The following is a 24,841-nucleotide window of genomic DNA, read 5'->3' on the forward strand; positions in this document are numbered from 1 at the left end:
TGTGTATACTGATATTTATCCTTCATTAATTCATGCATCCACTCAATACATTTTAATCTAACACCTACTATTTGTTGTGGATACAGTGTGAACAAGCAAACAGGAAGTATCTCCATCATCCTTTAGATCATTTAAGAGGAAGCCAAGAAGAAACATTTACTCTAAAGCCTTTTTTTTTATTTTCCAGATGGAGTCTCGCTCTGTCACCCAGGCTGGAGTGGCACTGGCGCGATCTCAGCTCACTGCAACCTCTGCCTCCCGGGTTCAAGCGATTCTCCTGCCTCAGCCTCCTGACTAGCTGGGATTACAGGCGCCTGCCACCACGCCTGGCTAATTTTTATATTTTTAGTAGAAATGGGGTTCTACCATGTTAGTCAGGCTGATCTCGAACTCCTGACCTCAGGTGATCCGCCCACCTCAGCCTCCCAAAGTGCTGGGATTACAGGCGTGAGCCACCGCGCCTGGCCATTCTAAAGCTTTACCTCTGTGGAACAAATTTTCACTGGAAGTCCAATGGGTTCCACAGTTTTGATGAGTTTTAAAAAGCTCTATGAGGCAGCTTGTTTAGTAAGAAAAGTATGGGAGGACCCAGTACTCCTTCTGTGACGATTCCCCCTAACCTTGCAGAAACTTGATGTTTTGATTACTGTTTTGAACAGTGGTTCTTAAACTTCAACAGGCATCAGAATCCCCTGGAGGGCTTGTTAAAACAGAGATTGCTGGAACCCACCCTTCAGTATTTCTGATTCAGTAAGTTTAAACAAACTGCCAATGCTGCGGGTCTGGAGGCCACAGTTTGAGAACTCAGGATTTAAAACCTCAAATCCCACCATGCTATAAATCTCTGCTATACAGAATATGGACTCTAATGCTAATTCCTCTATGATTTTCCTGCTTGCTTCCTTGAGGTTCCTGCACCCCCTAAGTGGGGCCTTCTCATCTTCATGATACAAGGGAGTTAATAAATTTTACTCCTGGAAGCCCAGAACTCCAGCTTGGGTGTTGTCCCTCCTCTCCCATCGAGTAATGCACTTGCAGTTTCCTGACTATAGGCTAATCTGTTTTCAGAGAGATAACTCTGTCCACATTAGCATCATCCTTCCTGAGCCTCACTCATAGTAGTATAGTAAGATCAGGCAGGCCGGACATGGTGGCTCACACCTGTAATCCCAGCACTTTGGGAGGCTGAGGTGAGCGGATCACGAAGTCAGGAGATCGAGACCATCCTGGCCAACATGGTGAAATCCCGTCTCTACTAATACAAAAATTAGCTGGGTTTGGTAGTGCGTGCCTGTAATCCCAGCTACTCGGGAGGCTGAAGCAGGAGAATTGCTTGAACCAGGGAGTTGGAGGTTGCAGTGAGCCGAGATCGCACCACTGTACCACTGCCCTCCAGCCTGGCAATAGAGCAAGACTCTGTCTTCAAAAAAAAAAAAATTCAGGCAAAAAGAAGGAAGTGGAAGACGGTGGGAGGGGGAAGTCTCACTATACAGGCAGGACACTTTGAGGCATGTAACTTGTGGCGATAAGGACAATTGGACAGTTTAGATACATGTGTTAATAAACTGCTAGACAGTATTATAAACTAGATCAATACTATTGATTTCTTCCTAACACTCACAGACAAAATGAGATTAAAACAAAGGTAATTTTAAAGCATAGAACACACTTTGGCAAAAATGATAGCCCATGTGAGATGCCAGGAGGAAGAGGGGCGGCTTGAGGCAAGAGATCAAGTGGAAGGTTGGCTCAGAAAGAGGACACCAAAAACAAACTTAGCTGAGACAAGCCCTGGCCAAGCTCTCATCATCTGAACATCAGCCTAGGACTTTCCTATTACTGTTCTGCTACATCATGAACTGGATAGGTTTATAGGGGCTGACTTTGGAGCTCAACTGCCTAGGGTCTTCTATGAAATCATGTGCTTTGAAATACAGTCAAACACACAGTGAACACTTCAAACAAGTAAGATAGAAAGTGACTCTAAGTTTATTTCAAACAAGGGACGCTTGAAGTGAGTTTTTCACCCCGATGACAAAGAACGCACGTGAGCTCACTGGCCCTCTATGCTTCTCTTCCCCCCTTCTGGAACAGAAGACCTGCTCTAGAACCCATTTTAAGGGGCTCATCTGAGGTTCTTCCCATAAGCAGTGACTACAGCTAATCCCATTAAATGCTTCCCAGAAAGCACTTCTAAAACTGGATCTCCAGTTTAGACTTTTTCCCCAGTGGGTCCAAAGGAAGGATGAGTGGAAACATGAAGACTATTCTTTCTCCTGAGGCAGAATCAAGAATTTAAGCCATTGTGAAATCCAATCCAAGATATCCTCCAAGTCCAAAGCCACGTCCAGATTCTCGCCTCTCCAATCCATGAAAAGAGGAGATGAACAGGGGTATCCTCTCAGAGACACAGTTCCTCTTGATGGAGCTGAGTATATTTTTAACGGGCTGGGAGACAGAAATGGGGAAAGAGGGTTTGGTTACTGGCTACTTAAAGGGCTTCTTTCCTAAGTGGGATCTTTGATGTTTGTCAAAGCTTGACCTCCAGCTGAAACTCTTCCCACAGTGTGAACATTTATAAGGCTTCTCTCCTGTGTGAACCCTCTGATGTCTATTGAAGTTTGATCTCTGAATGAAACTTTTCTCACAGATGGGACATTTATAGGGTTTCTCACCCGTGTGGATTTTCTCATGGTGGCGCAATCCTGAGAAGTCACTAAAGCCTTTCCCACAGTAATCACATTTACAGGGCTTCTCTCCTGTGTGAGTTCTCTGATGCTTCACAAAGTCTGAACTCCGCAGAAAGGCTTTTTTGCAGATGGTGCACTGAAAGTATGTCTCTCCGTTGTGAGTTCTTTGGTGAAAAACAAGCTGAGAATTCCTATAAAAGGTCTTCCCACACTCCCTGCAGGTGGGGAGCTTCTGGGCCATGGGGGCCCTTGGCTGCCCCTTCTGGGAGGTCTCTCTCTTCTCCTCAAGCCACATAGTGGACATTTCTCCTGAATGAGGATTAGGCAAATGCTGACCTAGTTGTTTCTCAGAAATCCTTTCTGGAGGAGAGAGCTGTTCCCCTGTTCCCTCATCCTGAATGTTTTGCAGAGCCTCAGGGAGATTCTCTCCTTCTCCAAAGCATCCTGGCTCATCCTCACTGAAGAAGCCCCTCAAGGAAGCCTGAGAAGGAACCTCTCCTGAGGCTTGACAGGAAGCATGCAGGAGCTCCTGGTCCCTGTGATTCTCCAAGTTTAGGTTCTCCTTGTCATTCTCTTGTCTGTCTCCTAAAAGAAGAAAGAAGATTTGAAATGGTTCAAGTGCTGTGCCCTGTTTACTAACTCAATGTCAAAGAGAAGGTCATCATAAAACATTCATTTTTTTTTTTTTTTTTTTTTTTTGAGATGGAGTCTCGCTCTGTCACCCAGGCTGGAGTGCAGTGGTGCGATCTCGGCTCACTGCAAACTTCGTCTCCTGGGTTCACGCCATTCTCCTGCCTCAGCCTCCCGAGTAGCTGGGACTACAGGCGCCCACCGCCACGCCCGGCTAATTTTTTGTATTTTTAGTAGAGACGGGGTTTCACCGTGTTAGCCAGGATGGTGTTGATCTCCTGACCTCATGATCCACATGCCTCGGCCTCCCAAAGTGCTGGGATTACAGGTGTGAGCCACCGCGCTCAGCCTCTCTTTTTTTTTTTTTAAGGGCATTAGTAAGTGATGAAGAAAACTACCATATGCCTGAATGCTCAAACTCACTTCCCCTGTCCTGGGTTCAAGGCTAAATGGTTCGGCTCTGGAGCTGAGGATTTTTAAACAACACAGGAGCGCTCATAAAGTGATCACTCCATAAATAAAGCCACATGTATTTCTTAAGGTCCAGGAAAGGTCCAGTATTATAGGCAATTACTGCTTTTAAAATGATTTTTATCTGATTATGTATAAAAGATAAATATGGTAACTTAAAAAAAAAAACTCAAGAGAGAGAAATATATACAGAAGAAAACCAAATCCGCCTCAGTCTTACCACCCAGAGATGACAACTATGAGTATACATTTCCTTTCAGTCTTTTTAATTTAATCTATATGTATGTAGGTATATGCTATTTTCTGACATAATTTGTGTCATATTGTACATATCGTTCCATATCCAGCTATGTAGTATTTAATTGTGAATGGTGGCATTAATCAATGTAATATGGAGTCTCCCTCTCCCATTCATAAGACGCCCAGAATTTGTGAAATGCACGTGTCATTTTACCACAGTTGCAGTGCAGCAAGGTTGTACTATAAAAGTGAATCCCTTGATCTGTGCTTGAATCTAGTATTTACATGTGCTTTATTAAATCACACTAGCAACTGGAAGTTTGTTTTTCTCACCATAACTTGGGTTTTTGGCTATACTACTTAATGATGCATATAGAAAATTTTTATTTTGATGGTAGGATTTTCAACTTTTATACATGATTTTAACTATATAGATCTAAAGATGCAATTTACCTTTCTCTTTCTAAAGATCTCTAACTAAAGATCTTTCTAAAGATCTCTTTCTCTTTCTAAAGATCTCTAACTAAAGATCTAAACATGCCATTTACCTTTCTCTTTCATACATTAGTGTCTTTTCAATTGTCTGCCAGGGATCTAGGCATCTTCTAGAGAGCTAGATCTGAACTTGTGAAGTCAAAAAGCCTTAGAATGTCCCTGAATCTAAAAATAAAATAAAATAAAATAAAAGCCTTAGAATATACCTCTCCAATGGCAAAGGTACTTTCTCTTGTCTTTAAAAAAGCCTTTATAAATATCATTTTATTTTTTATTTATTTTTTTTTTTTTGAGACGGAGTCTCGCTCTGTCGCCCAGACTGGAGTGCAGTGGCCGGATCTCAGCTCACTGCAAGCTCCGCCTCCTGGGTTCACGCCATTCTCCTGCCTCGGCCTCCAGAGTAGCTGGGACTACAGGCGCCCGCCACCTCGCCCGGCTAGTTTTTTGTATTTTTTTTAGTAGAGACGGGGTTTCATCGTGTTAGCCAGGATGGTCTCGATCTCCTGACCTCGTGATCCGCCCGTCTCGGCCTCCCAAAGTGCTGGGATTACAGGCTTGAGTATAAATATCATTTTAAAGAGGTGAGTAATGGCCCATCAAGAAGATGCCATAATAAACACAAAATTTGTTCCCCTACCATGAAAATCTAATTTGCTTATTGTGTTTTTGCTACAATAAATAATGCTGTGATCAGCATTTTTCTTCGTAAGTTTTTGCCCACATTTCTCATCAATACCTCAAAGGAATTTCTCAAAGTGGAATTCCTGTGTCAACAGGCATAAACATTAAGGCTCTTGACAGCTACTGGTAACCCAGCTTCCAGAACAAGTCTGCCATCCTCTCCTATGTGAAACTGGGCAGAGGGGGAAGTAGGTATTCAATACTTCAATATGGAATATTTTTAAACATGCCATTTAGATGGAGGAAAAATGGTTTTTCATTGTTTTAAATTTTAATTCTTAAGTTATGAAAGGATGAATCTTTATCACATTCATGAGCTATTTTTCATACTCGAGGACTACTGCTCATATTTTACTGGGAAAGTACATTTTTCGTATCAACTTTCTTTAACTCTTTCTATATTAACAAAAATAATCATTTATCTGTCATGTTCATGAAAACTGTTTCTTGTTGTTGTTGTTTTTTTTTGAGATGGAGTTTTGCTTTGTCACCCAGGCTGGAGTGCAGTGGCGTGATCTCGGCTCACTGCAACCTCTGCCTCCCAGGCTCCAGCAATTCTCTTGCCTCAGCCTCCTAAGTAGCTGGGATTACAGGTGCCCACCACCATGCCTGGCTAATTTTTGTAGTGTAGTTAGATGGGGTTTCACCATGTCGGCTAGGCTGGTCTCAAACTCCTGACCTCAAATGATCCGCCTGCCTCAGCCTCCCAAAGTGCTGGGATTACAGGCATGAGCCACCGCGCTGGCCTGATCATGCTAAATTCTTATACAGACCAGCATCTCTTTCTATGCTCCCTTTTCTGTTCCATTGATCTGTGCATCTACTTTTATATCAGCATCACACTATTTTAATGATTTTTACCTTTATAATACAAGACTTAATATTTTCAGATCTAGCATTCATGAAACATTCTTCTTTCAAAACTTTTTTAAAAAAACTATTCTTGCATGTTATATTTTTCCAGAAAACTACTTTAAAAACTTTAATCCTTTGGATTTTGATTAGAAGGGGAAGTAGATGACTTTTTGAGACTGCCCCCTGCTGGCCTGTTTTAACTAGGAGCTGTTCTTCCATACGGTCAACTGTAACAGCATATTCACTCTCGACATTGATTTTTGCCCCTGATCTGAGTCCAGATCTGGTAAACTAGCACACTGTTGTAGTTTTCAAACCAGGCCTTTCCCATCTGGTTACTGTGACTTCCACAATTATTCCACGTCTCTTCCCCAGACAGCCGGACTCCTGCACTGACTTCCTGCAGACTTCTTTCCTCCAAGTGTTCCCTTCCTATCTGTCCTACACGTTGCTGCCAGATTCATCGTCCTAAACCTCTTTCCACATATCCTTCGTTTTTTTTTTGTTTTTTTTTTTGAGACGAAGTTTCATTCTTGTTGCCCAGGCTGGAGTGCAATGGTGTGGTCTCGGCTCACTGCAACCTCCGCCTCTCAGGTTCAAGCGAATTCTCCTGCCTCAGCCTCCCAAGTAGCTGGTATTACAGGTGCCCACCACCATGCCCAGCTATAAATATATATATACACACACACACACATATACACACACACACACATATGTATATATATATTGCATTTTTAGTAGAGACAGGAACGTATAATAGTTTTTTTGTTTTGTTTTGTTTTGCCTATCAAGGCGGGATGACCCTTGTAGACTCCTCACACCTGGTTACAGGCAGTATCTAATGGGACCATGTCAGCAGAGGTGGGATGAGGGAAAAACAAACAAACAAACAAAATGAGTAGGAATATAGTAGCTATATATCACAAATAAGATCAGACTACTAGGAGCTATATGAGAAGTCTCTGTAGCTTCCATTCCATTCTACTATGAACTCAAAACTGCCCTAAAAAATAGTCTATAAAAAAAATCCTACTGCAACAACCTCCAAAGCAATATTTTCAACCTTCTCTGACTACAACCCACAATAAGTTCTACGGACTAAACTGTGATCCCCCCAAAATTCTTATGTTGAAGCCCTAGCCCCTAATAAAAATGTATTTGGAGGTGGGGCCTGGGGCCTTTGGGAGGGATTAGGTCTAGATGAGGTTCTAAGGGTGGAGTCCTCATGATGGGATTAGTTTCCTGTCTCCCCTTCTCCCTCTCTCTCACCTCCCCCTCTCCCAGTCTCTCCCTGCCTCTCCCTGTCTCCTCTCCCCAACCCCCCTCTCTGCTCTGTGATGACACAGCAAGAAAAGCGAGGTCAGCAAACCATGCTAGCACCCTGATCTTGGACTTCCCAGCCTCCAGAAATGTGAGAAATAAATGTTCGTTGTTTAAGCAACTTTATCTATGGTATCTTGTTACAGCAGCCCAAGCTAAGGCAGTAATCAATATATTTATATTGAAACACAGTACACACACACACATTTTAAACAAGTATTTCCTGAAATATTACCCACCCCTACATCTGATATTTCCTCTTCAATCTTATTGTTTGGTTTTTTTGTTTGTTTTTTTTAACGCTGGTTGTAACTCTACCATATGATTTCACAACTCACTAACTGGTTATGCAATGCAGTTTGAAAAATACTGTTCCAGAAGAAATCCTTGTGAAATAGCGTGATAAATATGTTGCATAAAATTAAAATCAAATATCTCAGCTAATGATCGCTCTCTCTGTGGTATACTAGCAAAAGAAAATAATTAATTAGATGCCACTGGGGAGAAAGAATGGCTTGCCTTACCATTCCCATCCTTGGTCCTCTTCTTCCTCTAAGGTGCTGGGATTTACTGTGTATGTAAGTGTGTGTATGTGTGGGGGCGGGGCGGGGAGGTTTCACAGTTAGGTTTTACATCACTTCAGTGTTTTAGAAAAAGTGTAGAAAGCAAAGAATGACTGCTATTTTACAAGAGAACAAGTTCAGATTTCTTCTTCCCTAGTCTTAAATAAATTATTTATATGAAGTATTTGTTGATGTTGCTGTTTTAAAAATGTGAGGTGCACAGGGATTAGATAAAACTTTTTCCTGTTTGTTTTATGTCTAGATACTCTAACTTCTTGCTAGGCTGCTACATAGTCCTTTTCAATGAAATTCTACTCTATTTGTATTGGTCTCAATTTGTGTGAATCTTAATTCTTTCTGAGAAAGAAAGCTAAAACAACAGAAAAGATTAAAGGCAACAGGTCTGATGTGTGGTCTTCCTTCCATGGTTAAATGTGTGTCAGCAGCCCTATAGCCAGAGATAAATAGACTCAATCTCAATAGTCGAATCAAACCAATCAGATCATGGCTACTTACAACCAATGTAACAGAATATTCCATCTCCCCCGACCTCCTTCACCACCTCCCCAGTCACCTCCAATTTCATGAGAGGCAGTCAGAAATGATTCCAGACCAATGAACGATTACTCACCTATGCAGGTGGGTCTTGGGACCTTCTCATTGACATGAAGGTACAGTCCTGCCAGCTCTTCCCCATATTCTATTGAATTAGTCAGGTCAGGTTTGGAATGGGAAATGCCTGCTATAGAGAGAAAGATGTATGGTGGGCCTGGATGAATGGGGAAGACTGGGAGCTCAAGCTGTGTCTTTCAAAGGAGTACCCTACGCATTAGAGACAATATGAAGGCTCTGGACGCTTGCAGAAATTCACCTTAGAACAGCGTGTGGAGCTTGTAAGACACCAGTACTCACAAGATGACCTTGACTGATGGTAAAGGCCATGAAAACAAGAGTCTAAGGAGGTGGACAGAAAGGTCTGTAGACTACCTGGCAGGCTGGTGTGAGCATCACGACTGGGATCCCACCAATGGTTGGCTGACAAGTGTGGCTTAGTAGAAAAGAGCGTGGACTCAGAGTCAGCCACAACTAAGTTCCGTCATGACTCAGCCCACTTATGAGTTACATGGCAGTGGGTAAGTATTTGATCTGACATTCACTTTCATCAGGTTTAAAATGAGAATACCATCATCAATTTCATAGATTAAAGAAGTTACTCCGTGCAATGTACCCACAAACAGTTCCTGGCACACTGAATACTTTCAATACAAGGAAGTTCTTACTGTGATTCTGCTATCTCCAACTTGCCCCAGTTCCCAACTGTGTCCCTAATGATTTCCTTCACCTGGCAATTTTATGTTCAGCAGACGTCTCTATGAGTGCATGGAAAATGCCTCACAGTTTTCCAGTCCTTCCACCTCCTTCCATCAGGCTAACCCACGCCCTCACCTCCTGAGACCATTTTCCCATAGGTCTCCAGCATGAGATCCCAGTATTGCTCCTTTTGAGTGGAATCCAGGTGTCTCCACTGTTCCTGGGAAAAAAAAAAATACAATACCATGACTCCAATGAAGGTGTTTGAACCTGCCTTCCCGGCCTAAAGGAAAGCTGAGAAGAAAGAAACGTGCCACAGGATCGTGGCCATCCCAAGACCTGAGAAATCCCAGCAGAGTGGTTCAAGGGACAAAGAGGCCAAAGGGAAAACAACAGTCCCTATATCAGTGTTTCTTTCCTTGGTGAGAAAACATCTAGGCTTTACATTCTGCACTTTTTCAGCTGAATTATTTAAAAGTGGAGAATATAGAGGGCAGGAGCCTTTTCCATACTATTTTTTTTTTTTTTTAGATGGAATCTTGTTCTGTCGCCCAGGCTGGAATGCAGTGGAGCAATCTCTGCTCACTGCAACCTCCGCCTCCCAGGTTTAAGTGATTCTCCTGCCTCAGCTTCCCGAGTAAGCTGGGACTACAGGCACACGCCACCACGCCTGGCTAATTTTTGTATTTTTAGTACAGAGGGGGTTTCACTGTCAGGATGGATGGTCTCAATCTCCTGACCTCGTGATCCGCCTGCCTCGGCCTCCTAAAGTGCTGGGATTACAGGTGTGAGCCACCTCGCCCGGCTGGTACTATTTGTTTTTTTGTTTGTTTGTTTTTTAACTCAAGTGCTTGTACTAGAGGTCTTTGAAGAGAAATAGCCTGATAGTCCCACTATTTAATTAAAATCAGGAATTCAAAAAGCAAAAGAAAGAAGTTAAAAAGGAATCTGTTGGAAAAGCAAGTGCAAATCAGTAAAATGTAGTTAGAGTCAACTGCATTGTAAGCTTTACCCTGAAACAAAGATTGGTATATTCAGAGAAGAGAGAGAGGTTATAACCATACTTGAAATCTCTTATAGTTCTGCATTTAGAGTCTAACATTAAATCAGTTTTCTTGCCAGATAGTGGAAAACTGGTGGGTTCTCTGGAGCAAGCTGTCCCTCCACAATCTCCAAAAGAAGCCCTGCTTTTCCTATGAAACGACAGACTGGAGACTCAAAACTGGGAATACCATACAGTTAGGGTCTGCTTTCGTGAATTCAAATTTCAGTCTTCCACCAAGAAGCTGACTATTACAAACTCAGACTGTATAGCAGAGGGATTAGCAACCCATTTTTTTTGGAGTCAGACATACTGAGTTTTAAGTCCCAACCTTGCCACTTTCTAGCTGTGTGACCTTGAGCAAGTTACTTAACCTTCCAGAGTTTCAGGCCTCACCTAATGATGGCACTGAACTCACAAAAGAGTTGGGAGGTTTGAGATAAATAATGCAAGTGTCACCTAATTTCATAGCACACTGTACTTTTTTTTATTCACAGCATTTATCTGTTTATTAAATATTTATGTGTTTGTACATATGTATATGCACACATGTAAGTATTTGATTAACTGCTGCCTCTACTAGCAACATAAGCTCCATGAGGAAAGGACTCTGTCCTACTCTTATACCTTCCCAGGTCCCAAGAGCCTGCCCAGAACAGAAGAGCCACTTGATATATGTTGCTGAGGTGAAATAGAGCCCTTAGCAAATAGGTCCTCAGTAGATAATATATATTCTTACTATGACATGCAGTCTCCTAGAATCACCCAAAGGGTCTGCAGAGAGAATTAACGGATTCTGCACACTTTCAGAAACCCCAAAGTTGATAGACATGAATAGCCAGGCTTCAGGGAACAGAAATGAGGAGAGGAATTACAAAGTCATCCTCCTACTGTATACAATATACTATTCGGGGAAGGCACTCTCTGATATGGTTTGGCTCTGTGTCCCCACCCAAATCTCATCTTGTAGCTCCCATAATTCCCATGTATTTTGAGAGGGACCTGGTGGGAGATAACTGAACCAAGTGGGCGGTTCTTTCCTGTGCTGTTCTCGTGATAGTGAATAACATAACATCTGATGGCTTTAAAAACCGGAGTTTGCCTGCACGCGCTCTCTCTTTGCCTGCCACCATCCTCGAAAGATGTGACTTGCTCCTCCTTGCCTTCCACCATGATTGTAAGGCCTCCCCAGCCATATGGAATTGTAAGTCCAATTAAACCTCTTTCTTTTGTAAATTGTCCAGTCTCAGGTATGTCTTTATCAGCAGTATGAAAAGGGACTAATACATTCTCAGTCCTAAGTCAAGTCTGCCCCCAGCACATCAAAGAGAAGTGGAAATGGCTCAAGGAGAAAGGAGATACCAAAAACTGTTTAATTAGCAGGTGCTAACCCAAACAAACAAACGAAAGAGGGTTTGGACTTTTTTGGGTGGGAAGGATAGGAAGCTGAAAAGCGACCTCAATATACCTAATTACATAGTCAACTATTAACTATCACCACATTTTTCATGTGAATTTAAATTTAAATTTTTTTTAATGTTTAAAGTATAAACAGCTAGCAGCTTATTCTGTTAATCTCCTGTGAATGCAGCTATTTTAACAACCTCCTGAAAATAATCACTTGAGCAAACACTTGAGCTGAATACAGGAATTCTCAGTCTTTGTGGTCAAAACACAGGGACCCTGGCTTCAGTGCCAGCAGAGGAAAGGATGTACAAGCACAGTAGCATCTGCCTGGCTGCCTGGCTTGCTGACACAGGATCTACTCCATGAACACAGTAACTACCAAGAAGAGGACAAGGCAGAAAAGGATACAGCCACCAAAACCCCCAGGGGTCAAAGTCAGCTCATTCAAAAACCAGAGAAGTTGCTTCAGGAGCACTGACAGGGTACCTCCAGCTTAAAGACACAGATTTACTCAAGGAACTGCCAAGAAGCTGGGTGCATTCGAATAAAACCTCCTACTGAAGAGGCAAGACACCAATGGCAGCCAGCTTGCCTTTTTCTCATATTTAGAAGAGACGGAAAAACCTAACTTTCTCTCCTGAAAGACAGAAGCATGGGATTTGATGAGAAAATTCTATTTTTGTGTGGAACTGGCACCATCTTGTGGGTTTATAAAATATTACAACTGACTTGCACTGAGTTACTTACACGCTGTTCCTTTCCTTTAAGTTTGAAAACAGAGGAAGGTGAGTAAATGCATTGCTGGAGTACTATGTAAGGTTCCAACTGAGTCATGGTTTCTACTAATGAAATAACTACTGTGTACTGGGAGTAATACCATATCATCATTCTGGCATTATTTATGAAGTTCCTCACTTACTTGAGATTAGAGGGAGTGATTAATTTAAAAATTCCTTTTACTTCCAAAGGATTCCATTAAATATCAAAGTCTTCCTGATGCAAATAACTGCTGTTAGTTTGGAGGGGATATTCAGATTGGGTAGGGATGAGTTTTGTTCGTTTAACTTAAATGGTTGCTAACTAGTTATCTTCTGAAGGTAGGGAAATACAGACACATGTATATGTAAATACAGTTGTAAAACACAAATTGGTGCTGATGAGCATTTTAAATCTTCTGACTTTAAGTTATCCAGAACAGGTGAGAATACTCTGTACATACTGCAGAAACAATAATCCTCCAAGCCTGGTTGACGTATTCCACAGAACACCCACAAATCTTTCTCACCAAGCAATGTCTTGCTTCACAATTTGGTTTCTGGACACCTTGAAAGCAGGCAGGAGGGTGCATTTGGTTCACTAAAAAGATATGTCTCTCCCCTGCCACCTCCCCATCCACGTTCCCCCAGAGTAAACTATGAAACGGATATTCTCTAGTTTTTGTATCTCTGAGCCTGGAGAGCCGAAGCTCAGACCCTGGTCTGAAACACAGCATTAAGCACCACCTCCTGCCGTCTCTATTTTCATCTTCACTCTACAGTAGACTGCAAGGCAAGTCCCCGGAGGAGTTCCCTCGACGTTGTAAATGATGTTTTAATGAAGGTATATAGGCTCGTGAAAAAAAAAATATTTTTACAAAATTCAACTTTTCAAAATTGTTAACTACATATCAACATAAATCTGTCCCAGAGACTTCTATATACAGCAAAAATGAAGTATTAGGAATTGCTGAATGTACCTCCTGCCTGAAACAACTAAAAATGGGACAAAATGTATGAAACAATTGTTTTCAGACACTGCACATTACCCAAGCAGAGCAGAACAAGATCCCTGGAAGTGGGAAAACAAACTCAGTGAGCGCTAGTTATCCAAACGTACTGCCTAGACAGAGGATCCAGGCAGCAGCACAGGAAGGGAAAACCCAGGCTGAGCCAGGCAGCCTCCCTGAGTTGAGCAGAAGGAGCTCAGAGTCTGGAAATGCCAAGGTGCTTAGAGTTGACAGGGCAGAGAAATCAGAGGAGGAAGCTGCACAAAGAGAAAGCTCCAGAGATCTACAGAGCGTACCCCCGAAGTCTGAGAAATAACCACCCAAAAGAATCAGAGGGAACAATCCCCTGAGTTCACACAGTGCTGGAAACAGTTTGTACTCCCACCAGGCAGAGTGGAAAACCTGGTATATGAAGGGGCATCAGATTACTCAGAATACTCAGAAGGGAGGTGCCTTAGCATGGAAAAAATAATACTAGACTAAATGTTTCTCTGGTGCCATATAACCAACCAACCGTGTTCAAATAACTGCATCCCATAGCAAAGTTCAAGAACATTTACAGTAATACAAAAATATACAGCACCCCACCAATGTCTGATACCCAATCAAAGATTACCAGGCATGGGCAACATAGTAAGACACAAAAAAATTTAAAAATTAGCCAAGCATTGTGGCACATGCCTGTAGTTCTAGCTACTCAGGAGGCTGAGGCAGGAGGATGGCTTGAGCCCAGGACGTCAAGGCTGCAGTGAGCTATGACCGCACCACTGCACTCCAACGTGGGTGAAAAAGTAAAACCCACTTGTTGTTTGTCTCAAAACAAACAAACAAACAAAAAAGACAAAGATTACCAGGCATACACAGAAGCAGGAAAACACATCTCATAATGAGAATAATCATTTGATCAAAACTGACCCAGACCCAATACAGGTAGTAATCAGTAGGTAAGGATATGAATACAAATACAACTATATTCCACATGTTCAAGAAGCTAGAGAAAAAAGTGAACACATTAAGTATAGACATGAAAGATATAATAAAGCCCAAAATCAAACTTCTAGACGTGAAAAATTCATCCAAAATGAAAAATATACTGAAGAGATTAACAGCAAATTAGATGCTATAAGAAGAAAAGACTAATGAACTTGAAGACATAAAAATAGAAACTGTCCTAAATGAAACACCAAGACTTCAAAAACAGAATGAAAAATATACTGGATGAGATTAACAGCAGATCAGATACTATAAAAGAAAAGATTAACGAACTTGAAGACATACAGAAATTGTCCAAAATAAAACACCAAGACTTCGAAAACAGAAAAAAAAATCAGTAAGCTTGGGACAACCTGAAGAGCTCTGATACATGTATATACATTATCATTATACACATTCCACAGGTATTATTTCCCAAGTTCTTAAAGGAGAGGAGAAATAAGTGAGACAGAAAAAAAAAATGCTTTAGAAATAATGGCCAAAAATTTTCCAAGTTTAGTGAAAATCATACACCCACAGATCTAAGAAGCTCAATGAATCCCAATTATGAGAAATGTGAAAATGACTCTAAGGCACATCAAAATCAAATTGTTTCAAAAAATGAGAATACATAGGCAGATCATGAGGTCAGGAGATCGAGACCATCCTGGCTAACACGGTGAAACCCCAGCTCTACTAAAAATACAAAAAAAAAAAAAAAATTAGCCAGGCGCAGTGGCGGGCGCCTGTAGTCCCAACTACTCGGGAGGCTGAGGCAGGAGAATGGCGTGAACCTGGGAGGCGGAACTTGCAGTGAGCCGTGATGGCGCTACTGCACTCCAGCCTGGGCGACAGAGCAAGACTCTGTGTCAAAAAAAAAAAAAAAAAAGAGAGAATATACGGAAATAAGCAAATATATATACACTATATGCATAAGAACAAAGATAAGAGTACATTTGGCATGATTCTATTTTTATAAAACTCTAGGAAAAGTAAACTAACATATGGTGACAGAGAGCATATCAGAGGTTTCCTCAGGATGGGGAATGGGGTGAAGAGGCAGGAGGAAGAGATTATAGAAGGTAAAAAGTTTCCTTTTCACCGTTTTTGTACCTCAGCTCACCTGCGGTGCTGCTGGGAGCAGTGAGGCTCCGAGGTCCTGGTCTCTGATCAGCCTTTCCTCTGGTCGGGCAGGCTGGGAGGCAGCCAGGGCTGAAGTGATGAGAGGAAGTTTTCAGAATCTGGATGTCTGCCTTAACCACTCCCCAGAGGGCGCAGATAACAATCTTCACAAATCAGAACAATACCTGTACTGTCATCTATATTACAAGACTTCTGTTTATCTCTCTGACAAACTCCAACTCCCTCCAACCTTCCAGTCTCACCCGTATTTTCTCCCACCTCCTTCCTCAGAGCCAAAATCCAAACGGTCTGGCCCAGTCATAAAGCAGTTTAAAACACAGACGTTGACTCTCCAAGCAAGAGTGGTTTATTTAGGTCTAACCTGTTGGCAAACCTCCCAGGGATATCCCAATCTGAGCAGCGTACCATTTCAACTCACTTAGGTCTACTAATCCCAATCCCAAAATCTCTCCAAGAGACCACCACACAGCACCATCCTCACCTAGTTCTGCTTCTGTGTCGGATTCCTCTTTCACGATGTGGCTCAGAAGCTCCCCAGGCCCTACCGAAGAATTCTCAAGTCCCAATTCCTGAGGCACCACTTCAAGATGGGGCTCCACTTCCCCCACGTGGCAGCTTGGAGATTCCATCTTCTCTGATAAGATGTCCTGTCCCAGAACCTGGATACTGATCTAGAGACCACATATTAATTAGTAATTACTGAAGAATCCAGAGTAAGGATCTCTAAAAGATACAAAGCTTACCCTCTGCAATAGATCATAAGACAATTTCTAAGGATGTGGAGAAAGAGAAAACCAGCTTTTATTTCTAGTCCAGCAGGAACCAGGGTAAGAAATGTCCCAAAAAGACACCAAAAGCTGAGGCCTGCACCAGGCGTGGGAGACCTTGGAGACACACCACTAAGGTGCCTCTACGGGATATGCCCCACCAATGAAAACTCCGGCAACTTTTGAATAACTTCTCAAACGTTCTAAAGGTGGAATATGCTGGGAGACTTCACCCTCAATCCTCGACAGCTAAAAAGTGTTGAGAGTCGGGGTGTTAGAATTAGGTGAGGTTGAGGGAACCTAGCTGTGGTATAACAAGAAATAACACAGTTAGTCTTTGTCCCCTAAAGCCCTGGTAATTTCCTGAGTGACAGAGGTGAAGGAAGAGGCTTTGTCATTCATAACGAGCCCTTCTCAACCACACCAGAGTTTATGCTAGGCTTCTAGATAGCTTCAGGGCGGGGGGGGGGGGAGCTGGTTGCCAGAGGAACCAACCTTGAGATTAAAAGGTTGGAACTTTCAGTCTCTCCCCACCCCCCACCACCCCCACTCCTCCCACCCCCCACCTACCCCCCGCTTCTGAGGAGGGGAGGGCAGCTGGAGATACTCAATCACCAATGCAAATGACTACGTCAAGTGTGCCAAAGCAGTGAAGCCTCCATAAAAATCCCTAAACCGTGGGGTTCAGGAAGCTTCCAGGTTGGTGACCTCAGGGAGGTACTGGTAACTAACGTAGCATGCCAGGAGAGGCAATGGAAGCTCCATGCCCTTTCCCCCACACCTTGCTCTCCGCAGCTCTTCTCTCTGGCTGTTAGTGAGTTGTATCCTTTATAGTAAGTCAGTAACAGGAAGTAAAATCCTTCCCTGAGTTCGGTAAGTCATTCTAACTAAGTATCGAACTTGAAGAGAAGATTGTGGGAATCTCCGAATTTATAGCCAATTTGTCAGAAGTTCAGGTGGCCCCTGGGACCTGTGACTGGCATCTGAGAACCGGAGCAGTCTTGGATTGGGCCCTGAACCTCCAGAGTTAGCTTCAGAACCGACCTGCAGGACACGCTACTGGTGTTAGAGAATCAGAGAACTGGCCGTTGGTGTGAAAAGTTCCACCCACTTGGTGTCATAAGAAAAAAGACCACACACCTGACGGGACCAGAGAGGAGCCCTGTGTTTCACTCGCCAATCATAATACCCTCTGCTTACCCATTGCCACAGTCTCTGCGGGTCCCCCTTCAAGCTCTCCACAAGGGTCACTGCCTCTTCTCCACTTCCTGGACACTGTTTCCGCACCCACATCTGGATCTCCCCGGGCAGGATGGTCAGAAACTGCTCCAACATGAGGATCTCCAGGATCTGCTCTTTGGTGTGAACCTCTGGCTGCAGCCACTGGAAACAGAGCTTCCGAAGCTGCTTCAGGGTCTCATGAGGCCCAGACATCACCTGGTAACGGAACTGCCTGAAAAGCTGGCGCGCGGTCTCAGGGCTGGAGAGTTCCTCTTGAAGGGCAGCATCTGATTCCGAGAACTGGGAGCCCTCAGCCTTCGCCAGTGATGGCAGCAGGCCTAGGGCCTGCCCCAAGTCAACGGGCATTGTCCAGCCTGGCAAGTCCTCTTAAGTAAAGTGCTTCTGAAGCGGAATTGTCTCCGGAAAGAACTAGGTCTTCACCAGGACACTAAAAAGGGAATGAGAATGAGTGCTATACAGAGGAGGGGGACACATTTTCAGAAAGAACAAATTCATATGCCCTACCTGAGAAGCCTTGGGGTCAACTATGGAGGTTTTGAAATTGTTCAATGGATATACGATTCTATTATGAAAGACTATAAACTTGAAGCCACAAAACAAACTACTGATACCGTATCTTAACAGCCACCATTTCCCTGCCCATTTTATAATGTTCTTTCTTGGTCTTCAAATGTCCAGACAAAATGAAGAATAAAATGCACCATATGAAGCATTTTCACTATAGGTTTCCAGGTAAACGGCTCTTCTACAAAACACTTCTACGTCTTCATCTCTATATCTGCATACTAAAAAATAAAGCTCGAAAAAGATATTAATGCCCTAGGAATAAAAGCTAATGCCTAGATGCTTCTGTAATAAATAGGAGGTTAAAGAAAACAAATTAAGTCTTCCCAAAAAGGTGTAATGAAATTTCCAAGACACGTCTTTTGAGTGCCATATTGAAATAGGTCTATTTGAGAATTTATGGAAAAAACCAGTGTCATAACTGACACTTCCAATCTTGGGGTTAAAGAGGGTTAAGAAGGCCGGGTGTGGTGGCTCACGCCTATACTCCCAGCACTTTGGGAGGCCGAGGTGGGCAGATCATGAGGTCAGGAGATTGAGACCATCCTGGTCAACATGGTGAAACCCAGTCTCTACTAAAAAAAAAATACAAAAAATTAGCTGGGCATGGTGGTCGGTGCCTGTAGTCTCAGCCACGCAGGAGGCTGAGACAGAAGAATGGCGTGAACCCGGGTGGTGGAGCTTGCAGTGAGCCAAGATTGCACCACTACACTCCAGCCTGGGTGACAGAGAGAGACTCTGTCTCAAAAAAAAAAAAAAAAAAAAAAGAGGGTTGAGAAGACTACCTTGAGAATACTCCTATGGTGTTGACATAAATAACCACTATTTTATGTGAATGGTATTGAAATTTAGAAGATCACAACTAAGACAGTAGAAAGAGAAATATTAAATGGCAAATAATATTAAGTTATTTTTAAAAGGATCATCCACTATTTCTAGTTAACTTTCTTGCAAGTAATCATCATATGGGATTCTTGGGTAAATCCTTAAATGTTATGAAGAATTTGGTGGTCATCATTTCTCCCTAAGACTAATTACAGCAATTTAAAAAAAAAATACCCCATCACTTGAGGATCTGGCTTAATCAGAGATCAGTACAATACTCTAGCTTTTTGTAGCTGCTTATCTCTTAAGGTGTGGGAAACAATGTCTTCATCCTTACCGTTTCACCAAAATAATTTATCCGACATTGAAAATCATTTAAAAACTAAAAAAGAAAAACCAATCTTTTCAAAGGCCCAAGAAAGGAAAGAGCGAGGTCCAAAGAACTGCAGTTGACCTTTGAATAATGCAGGAGATAGGGGTGCCAACCCCCACACAGCAGAAAATCCATATCATTTCTGATTCCCCAAAAGCTGGGCTGCCTATTGACTGATGCCTTAAATAGTGGATTAACATACATTTTGCATGTTACTGTATTTTTGTGAAAAAGTAAGTTAGAGAAAATATTATTAAGAAAATTATAACGAAGAGGCCGGGTGTGGTGGCTCACCCCTGTAATCCCAGCACTTTGGGAGGCTGAGGCGGGTGGATCACGAGGTCAGGAGATCGAGACCATCCTGGTCAACACGGTGAAACCCCATCTCTACTTAAAAAAATACAAAAAATTAGCCGGGCGTGGTGGCGGGTGCCTGTAGTCCCAGCTACTCCAGAGGCTGAGGCAGAAGAATGGCGTGAACCCAGGAGGCAGAGCTTGCAGTGAGCTGAGATCGCACCACTGCACTCCAGCCTGGGTGACAGAGTGAGACTCTGTCTCAACAAAAAAAAAAAAAGAAAGAAAATTATAAGGAAGAGAAACTACATTTCCTATTCACTAAGTGGAAGTGAATCACCATAAAGGTCGTCACCTTCATCAGCTTCACACTGAGTAGCCTGAAGAAGACAAGGAACAGGAGGAGGAGAAGGAAGGTTGGTCTTGTGGTCTCAGGAGTCACAGAGGCCGACGAAAATCCTTGTATAAATGAACCCTTGCAGTTCAACCCTGTGTTGTTTAATTAAGAGTCAACCGTAATCCAATACCAAATGTTTTTTATGTGGTCCTCATTAAATTTATTTTTCACTTAAAAGGAAACCCAGGACCGGGCGCAGTGGCTCACGCCTGTAATCCCAGCGCTTTGGGAGTCCAAGGTGGGTGGATCACTTGAGGTCAGGAGTTCGAGACCAGCCTGGCCAACATGGTGAAACCCCGTCTCTATGAAAAATACAAAAATTAGCTGGGCATGGTCGTGCACACCTGTAATCCCTGCTACGAGGGAGGCTGACTGAGGCAGGAGAATTGCTTAAACCCAGGGATGGATGTTGCAGTGAGCCAAGATCACACCACTGCACTCCAGCCTGGGCCATATAGCGAGACTCCGTCTCAAAAAAAAAAAAAAAATGAAACCCAGGCCAGGCACGGTGGCTCACGCCTGCAATCCCAGCACTCTGGAAGGCCGAGGCAGAGGATCACCTGCGGTCAGAGTTCGAGACCACCCTGGCCAACATGGTAAAACCCCATCTCTACTAAAAATACAAAAATTAGCCGGGCATGGTGGTGTGCACCTGTAATCCCAGCTACTCAGGAGGCTAAGGCAGGAGAACAGCCTGAACCTGGGAGGCGGAAATTGCAGTAAATCAAGATCGTACCACTGCACTCCAGCCTGGGCTACAGAATGAGACTCCATCTCAAAAAAAAAGTCAGTAAAGACAAAAAATCTGAACACTATCAACCGACTTGCTCTAATTGACATTTTCAAAACACTAGACCCAAGAACTGCAGAGTATACATTCATTACAAGTGCAAAAAGAGTATTCATCCAGACTATATGCATAATTTTCAAATGACTGGTATCTTAAAGTTAGGTCTAAAAATATTACACAAAGCGGTATTGCTAAAAAGCCATTAAAGCAATACCAAAAAACACTCAAAAACCCCATATCTGATAGAAAAGGAACACAAGAGAAACAAAAACCAGAAAGGTCAATGGAAAACTTTTTTATAGAGTTTCCTGGGTTCGAATATATTCTCTGATCATAGTACAATTCAATGAGATATCAATAACTAGAAAATCCCAATTTACGTAAATTATTAAACAAAGCTCTTAACCCATAGTCAAAGAAAAAAATCACAAAGGAAATTAAAATGTTTTCATACTGAGTGACAATGAAAACTGCTTATCAAACCACCTGGAAAGCAGCTAAAGGATTGCTCAGAGGTAAACCTACACTTTCAAGTGAAAGCTTAAAAAATGAATAAATATATTTTTTAAAATCCCTTGCTTTGTAAATCCAACCTATTTGGCTCAAGTGTTTCAAATAACAAGTGGCAAGATTTTACACAGCAAGATACCGACCTGTAAACTTACTCCAATTTATCTGTTTCCTAAATTAAGATAGCAGTTTAGATAATATTTAAGAGAAATGACATTTTGGAAAAACTTTAAGTACTTAAATCTTGTGTTAGTAATATTATACTCCCAGGTAGTGTTGTAAGAAAAATGTCTCGATTATTCAAAATTAAATTACTTTTATAGAGTATTAAAATACTTTAATAGAGAGTTTATATTCCAATGACCTCATGAGGAACTGACCCCATTAGTTATGAAAAAATTACGGTTATCTGTCATACCTGTTATTAAACCTTTAACAAACAGAATGAATTTTTAAATGTGCATTCTAGGCACAATAGACACACGTAGTTACATACATGGTTACATATACAAGTAACCATTTGTTAAGCACCTACTACGTATCGGCTCATTATCAGGCTCGGCTCATGTATTTCTAATTCTCACAATTACCCTGGTGTATAGATCAGGAACCTCTGAGGCTCACAAGTGGCAGCCAGATTAAAACCCAGGAAGCCCTAAAGCCTTTGCTTTGGGGAGAACTGCCAACGCCTGGTGATTTGTGGGGGCGTTTTCTGGTTGTCACAAGCAGCTAGGAGAACTGGCATTTAGTGTTCGAGGCCAGGTCAGCGCTGCTCCTCGGATACGTATTCTCCACCATGCGCCCCCCCAAAGAGAGGGAGAGACTCCAGGCATCATCCCATCGGGTTTCCTCTTCCCGAGACTCATTTTCAGCCCTTAGGGGAAGATGGCGGGGAGGAGCCCGTTTTCGGTCCCAGTGCAGAGACCCTCCGGTCCCGCGGGGCGCACAGGCACAGGAACGCATAGCCGGGACGGGGTTCACACATCCCCCCGCACCCAGGGTCCACTCCCAGCCATGGCTGCCCCGGCCCCGCACTCGCCACGTCCCCCGCGCGCTCCCAGACGCATGGGCGCGGGAGCCCGCTGGCCCCTCCGAAGCTCCGGGGGGCCCAGCTGAGTCAGGTGCGGACGCAGATACCGCCAGGCCTGGCCCCGAGCGGCCGGAGGCCGGGACCGCCCCGCACGCGCGCTCACCTCGGCCCGCGGCGCCGGCTCCGGGCGCACTTCCGGGAGCTGGGCGGCTGCGCGCGCCTCAGGCGGTAGGCGAGCGACGTGCGGCACCAGGCGAAGCTAGGGGCGGGGCGGGGCTGATACCGAAGTTCCTATTGGCCGTCGGGGACGCCCCGCCCCTCTCTGGCGCCGCGGCCCAGGAGCCTCCGCCGACACTGCAGTGCGCTTCCCGAGTCAACGCCACCCTCGGTTCCTTTCGTCACTCACTAGTCACTGTTCGTGAGTTCCTTCACTTCTCACCCGTCATTTATTGCGCGCCTATTCTGTGCCAGGCACTCGGCCAAGCACTGCGAGGCCTTCAAAGATCATTTCTTTGTCCTGCCAGTCCCCACACCCAAAGCTGCAACGCTCTGCCAGTATCCCTGATTCTTAACCGGCGCCTTTCTCCTTTCCGTTCTTGCCTCACTTGGCCTCCCTGAGACATTTGATTTGCCCTGACCTTCCTCCTCTGTCTTGATTCTCCCACTCTCACCAGCTCTGCATCCCCTGGGTCCTCTCCCAGTTCTCCCCATTCGGTTGGGGCTAGTCCAATGTAGTGCCATCCTCTTTCCACCTACATCTGTCTCTCAACAAATGTCATCCCTGACTCTTCCCTTCTCCTTCCCTTTCCCACACGCCGGCAATGGCTGAATCCTCTGATTTTACCTCATTGTCTCTCAGACACCTCACCCTCTCTTCTCACTACCCCTCCCTCGGCTCAGTTCCACACCATTTGTAATGGCCAAGGCTTTCTTACCCTTTCCCCAGTGTTGCCGGTTTTCAGGCCATCCTGTGCTGGGCCACGACAGTCATCTTGTGATACTAAGTTGCATTAATAGAAGTATCATGTCAAAGTTTGGGTGTTCCATCTTGGGCAACTGGCAAAGAGGAGAGTATTCAAAAAAAAAGAGCTGCCATGTTCCCCAATAATCTATGGAAACAAAATTAATAATAAATAAAAATTTTAAAAGGAGCTGTCATTATCATAACGTGTCCTATACTTGTCCCATGTTTACAAGAATTAAAGATATCTCCTCTGGAGGAATAAAGCTTGATGCGGGGAAGGGATTACATCTTCATGTACCTGAAAAACTGACCAGTGGAAAAGGGATTCGACATGTTCTCTTAAGTCCCAGGGTCTGAACAAGTTCCTGTGTGTGAAACTGTTTCAGCCTGACATAGGTGGAAGTTTCTAGTCTTTTTTTTTTTTTTTTTTTTGGTACAGACGGGGTTTCACCATGTTGACCAGGCTGATCTCGAAATCCTGACCTCAGGTGATCCACCCACCTCGGCTTCCCAAAGTGCTGCGATGACAGGCATGAGCCATGGCACCTAGCTGGAAGTTTCTAACATTCATGTGATTGATGGTGCTGCTTTGAGTTCCTGAGGACAGCATGGCTAACAATTTCCCAGGCACATTTAGAGGGACACCTTCATTGGGTGTGGCTTCCAACATCAATGTGCTCTGCTTCTAAGAAAGTCAAGAGACAAGGTGGTTTGGAGGGGAAGATTATATGAGTTTTATCTTCAATGTGTTCGCTTTTAGCTGATCAACACCCAAGGAAGATAACAAGAATTCAAAACCATTAATTGAGTCCTGACGACTCCTTTGTGAAACTGATGGAAGCTAAAACTTTTCCCAAGAAAAATGCACATACACATCTACATACAACACTTTGCCCTCAAATTCAGGGAGCTAACACAGCCTTGAAACCCATCCTTGGAACCCACAAACCTCAGGTTGAGAACTCTAATCCTGGTAGATGGTTCCTGATATGAAAATGACACTTTGAAGTTTAATAATTTCTTTATAAACTGGCACGTTAGGAAAAGGCATAAACACTTCTTTCGAAACAGGCTGAACCACCAAAAGGTTTTTTAAAATAGGGAGATATCTACCTCAGCTTAGGAAATAATGAAACGGTGTCATCTATTTCTATTATTCACTCACTCATTCAATAAATATTTACCAGATGATGTGCCCAGCACTCTTCCAATAGCTATCTAGGCAAGAATGAACTAAACACACAAAGTCCCAGCCCTCCCAGGACTTATATTTTGTAGGGTGAGCTGGACAACAAATAAATACACAAGTAGTAATTATAGGTGTTGTGAAGAAAATTACATTGGGGTAAGGAGGAGAGGTAGTATTAGACATGGAGTGCAAGTTATATAGGATGGTCAGGGAAGGACTAACAGATAAAACAGCCTTGAATCCAGACCTGAAGTTAATTAAGAAGGAAGTCTTGCGTGTATCTGTGGGAACCTCCAGGCAGAGGAAATTGC

At 43.4% G+C, this 24,841-nt stretch overlaps 1 protein-coding gene across 3 annotated transcripts; it reads right to left on the reverse strand.

The window, feature by feature from the left end:
* Positions 1-1,966: 1,966 nt before the first annotated feature.
* Positions 1,967-22,620, reverse strand: ZNF18 (zinc finger protein 18). Of its 3 annotated transcripts, XM_025362168.1 has the most exons (9): positions 22,383-22,482; positions 21,938-22,221; positions 20,700-20,821; positions 17,553-18,021; positions 16,067-16,256; positions 15,566-15,654; positions 9,392-9,476; positions 8,577-8,687; positions 1,967-3,275 (listed from the first exon to the last, which is right to left on the reverse strand). In XM_025362168.1, the coding sequence occupies exons 4-9, from the start codon at positions 17,937-17,939 to the stop codon at positions 2,488-2,490; spliced, it is 1,650 nt and encodes a 549-aa protein (XP_025217953.1). In that variant the 5' UTR covers positions 17,940-18,021; positions 20,700-20,821; positions 21,938-22,221; positions 22,383-22,482; the 3' UTR covers positions 1,967-2,487. The 3 variants fall into 3 exon arrangements, with proteins under 3 accessions (XP_025217953.1, XP_025217955.1, XP_025217952.1); XM_025362170.1 differs by lacking the exons at positions 20,700-20,821; positions 21,938-22,221; positions 22,383-22,482 and adding an exon at positions 22,541-22,620 and having other exon boundaries at positions 8,577-8,684; XM_025362167.1 differs by lacking the exons at positions 20,700-20,821; positions 21,938-22,221; positions 22,383-22,482 and adding an exon at positions 22,541-22,620.
* Between the last annotated feature and the right edge of the window lie 2,221 nt (positions 22,621-24,841).

This window comes from Theropithecus gelada, chromosome 16 (genome assembly GCF_003255815.1).
Source record: "Theropithecus gelada isolate Dixy chromosome 16, Tgel_1.0, whole genome shotgun sequence".
NCBI classification, from domain to species: domain Eukaryota; kingdom Metazoa; phylum Chordata; class Mammalia; order Primates; family Cercopithecidae; genus Theropithecus; species Theropithecus gelada.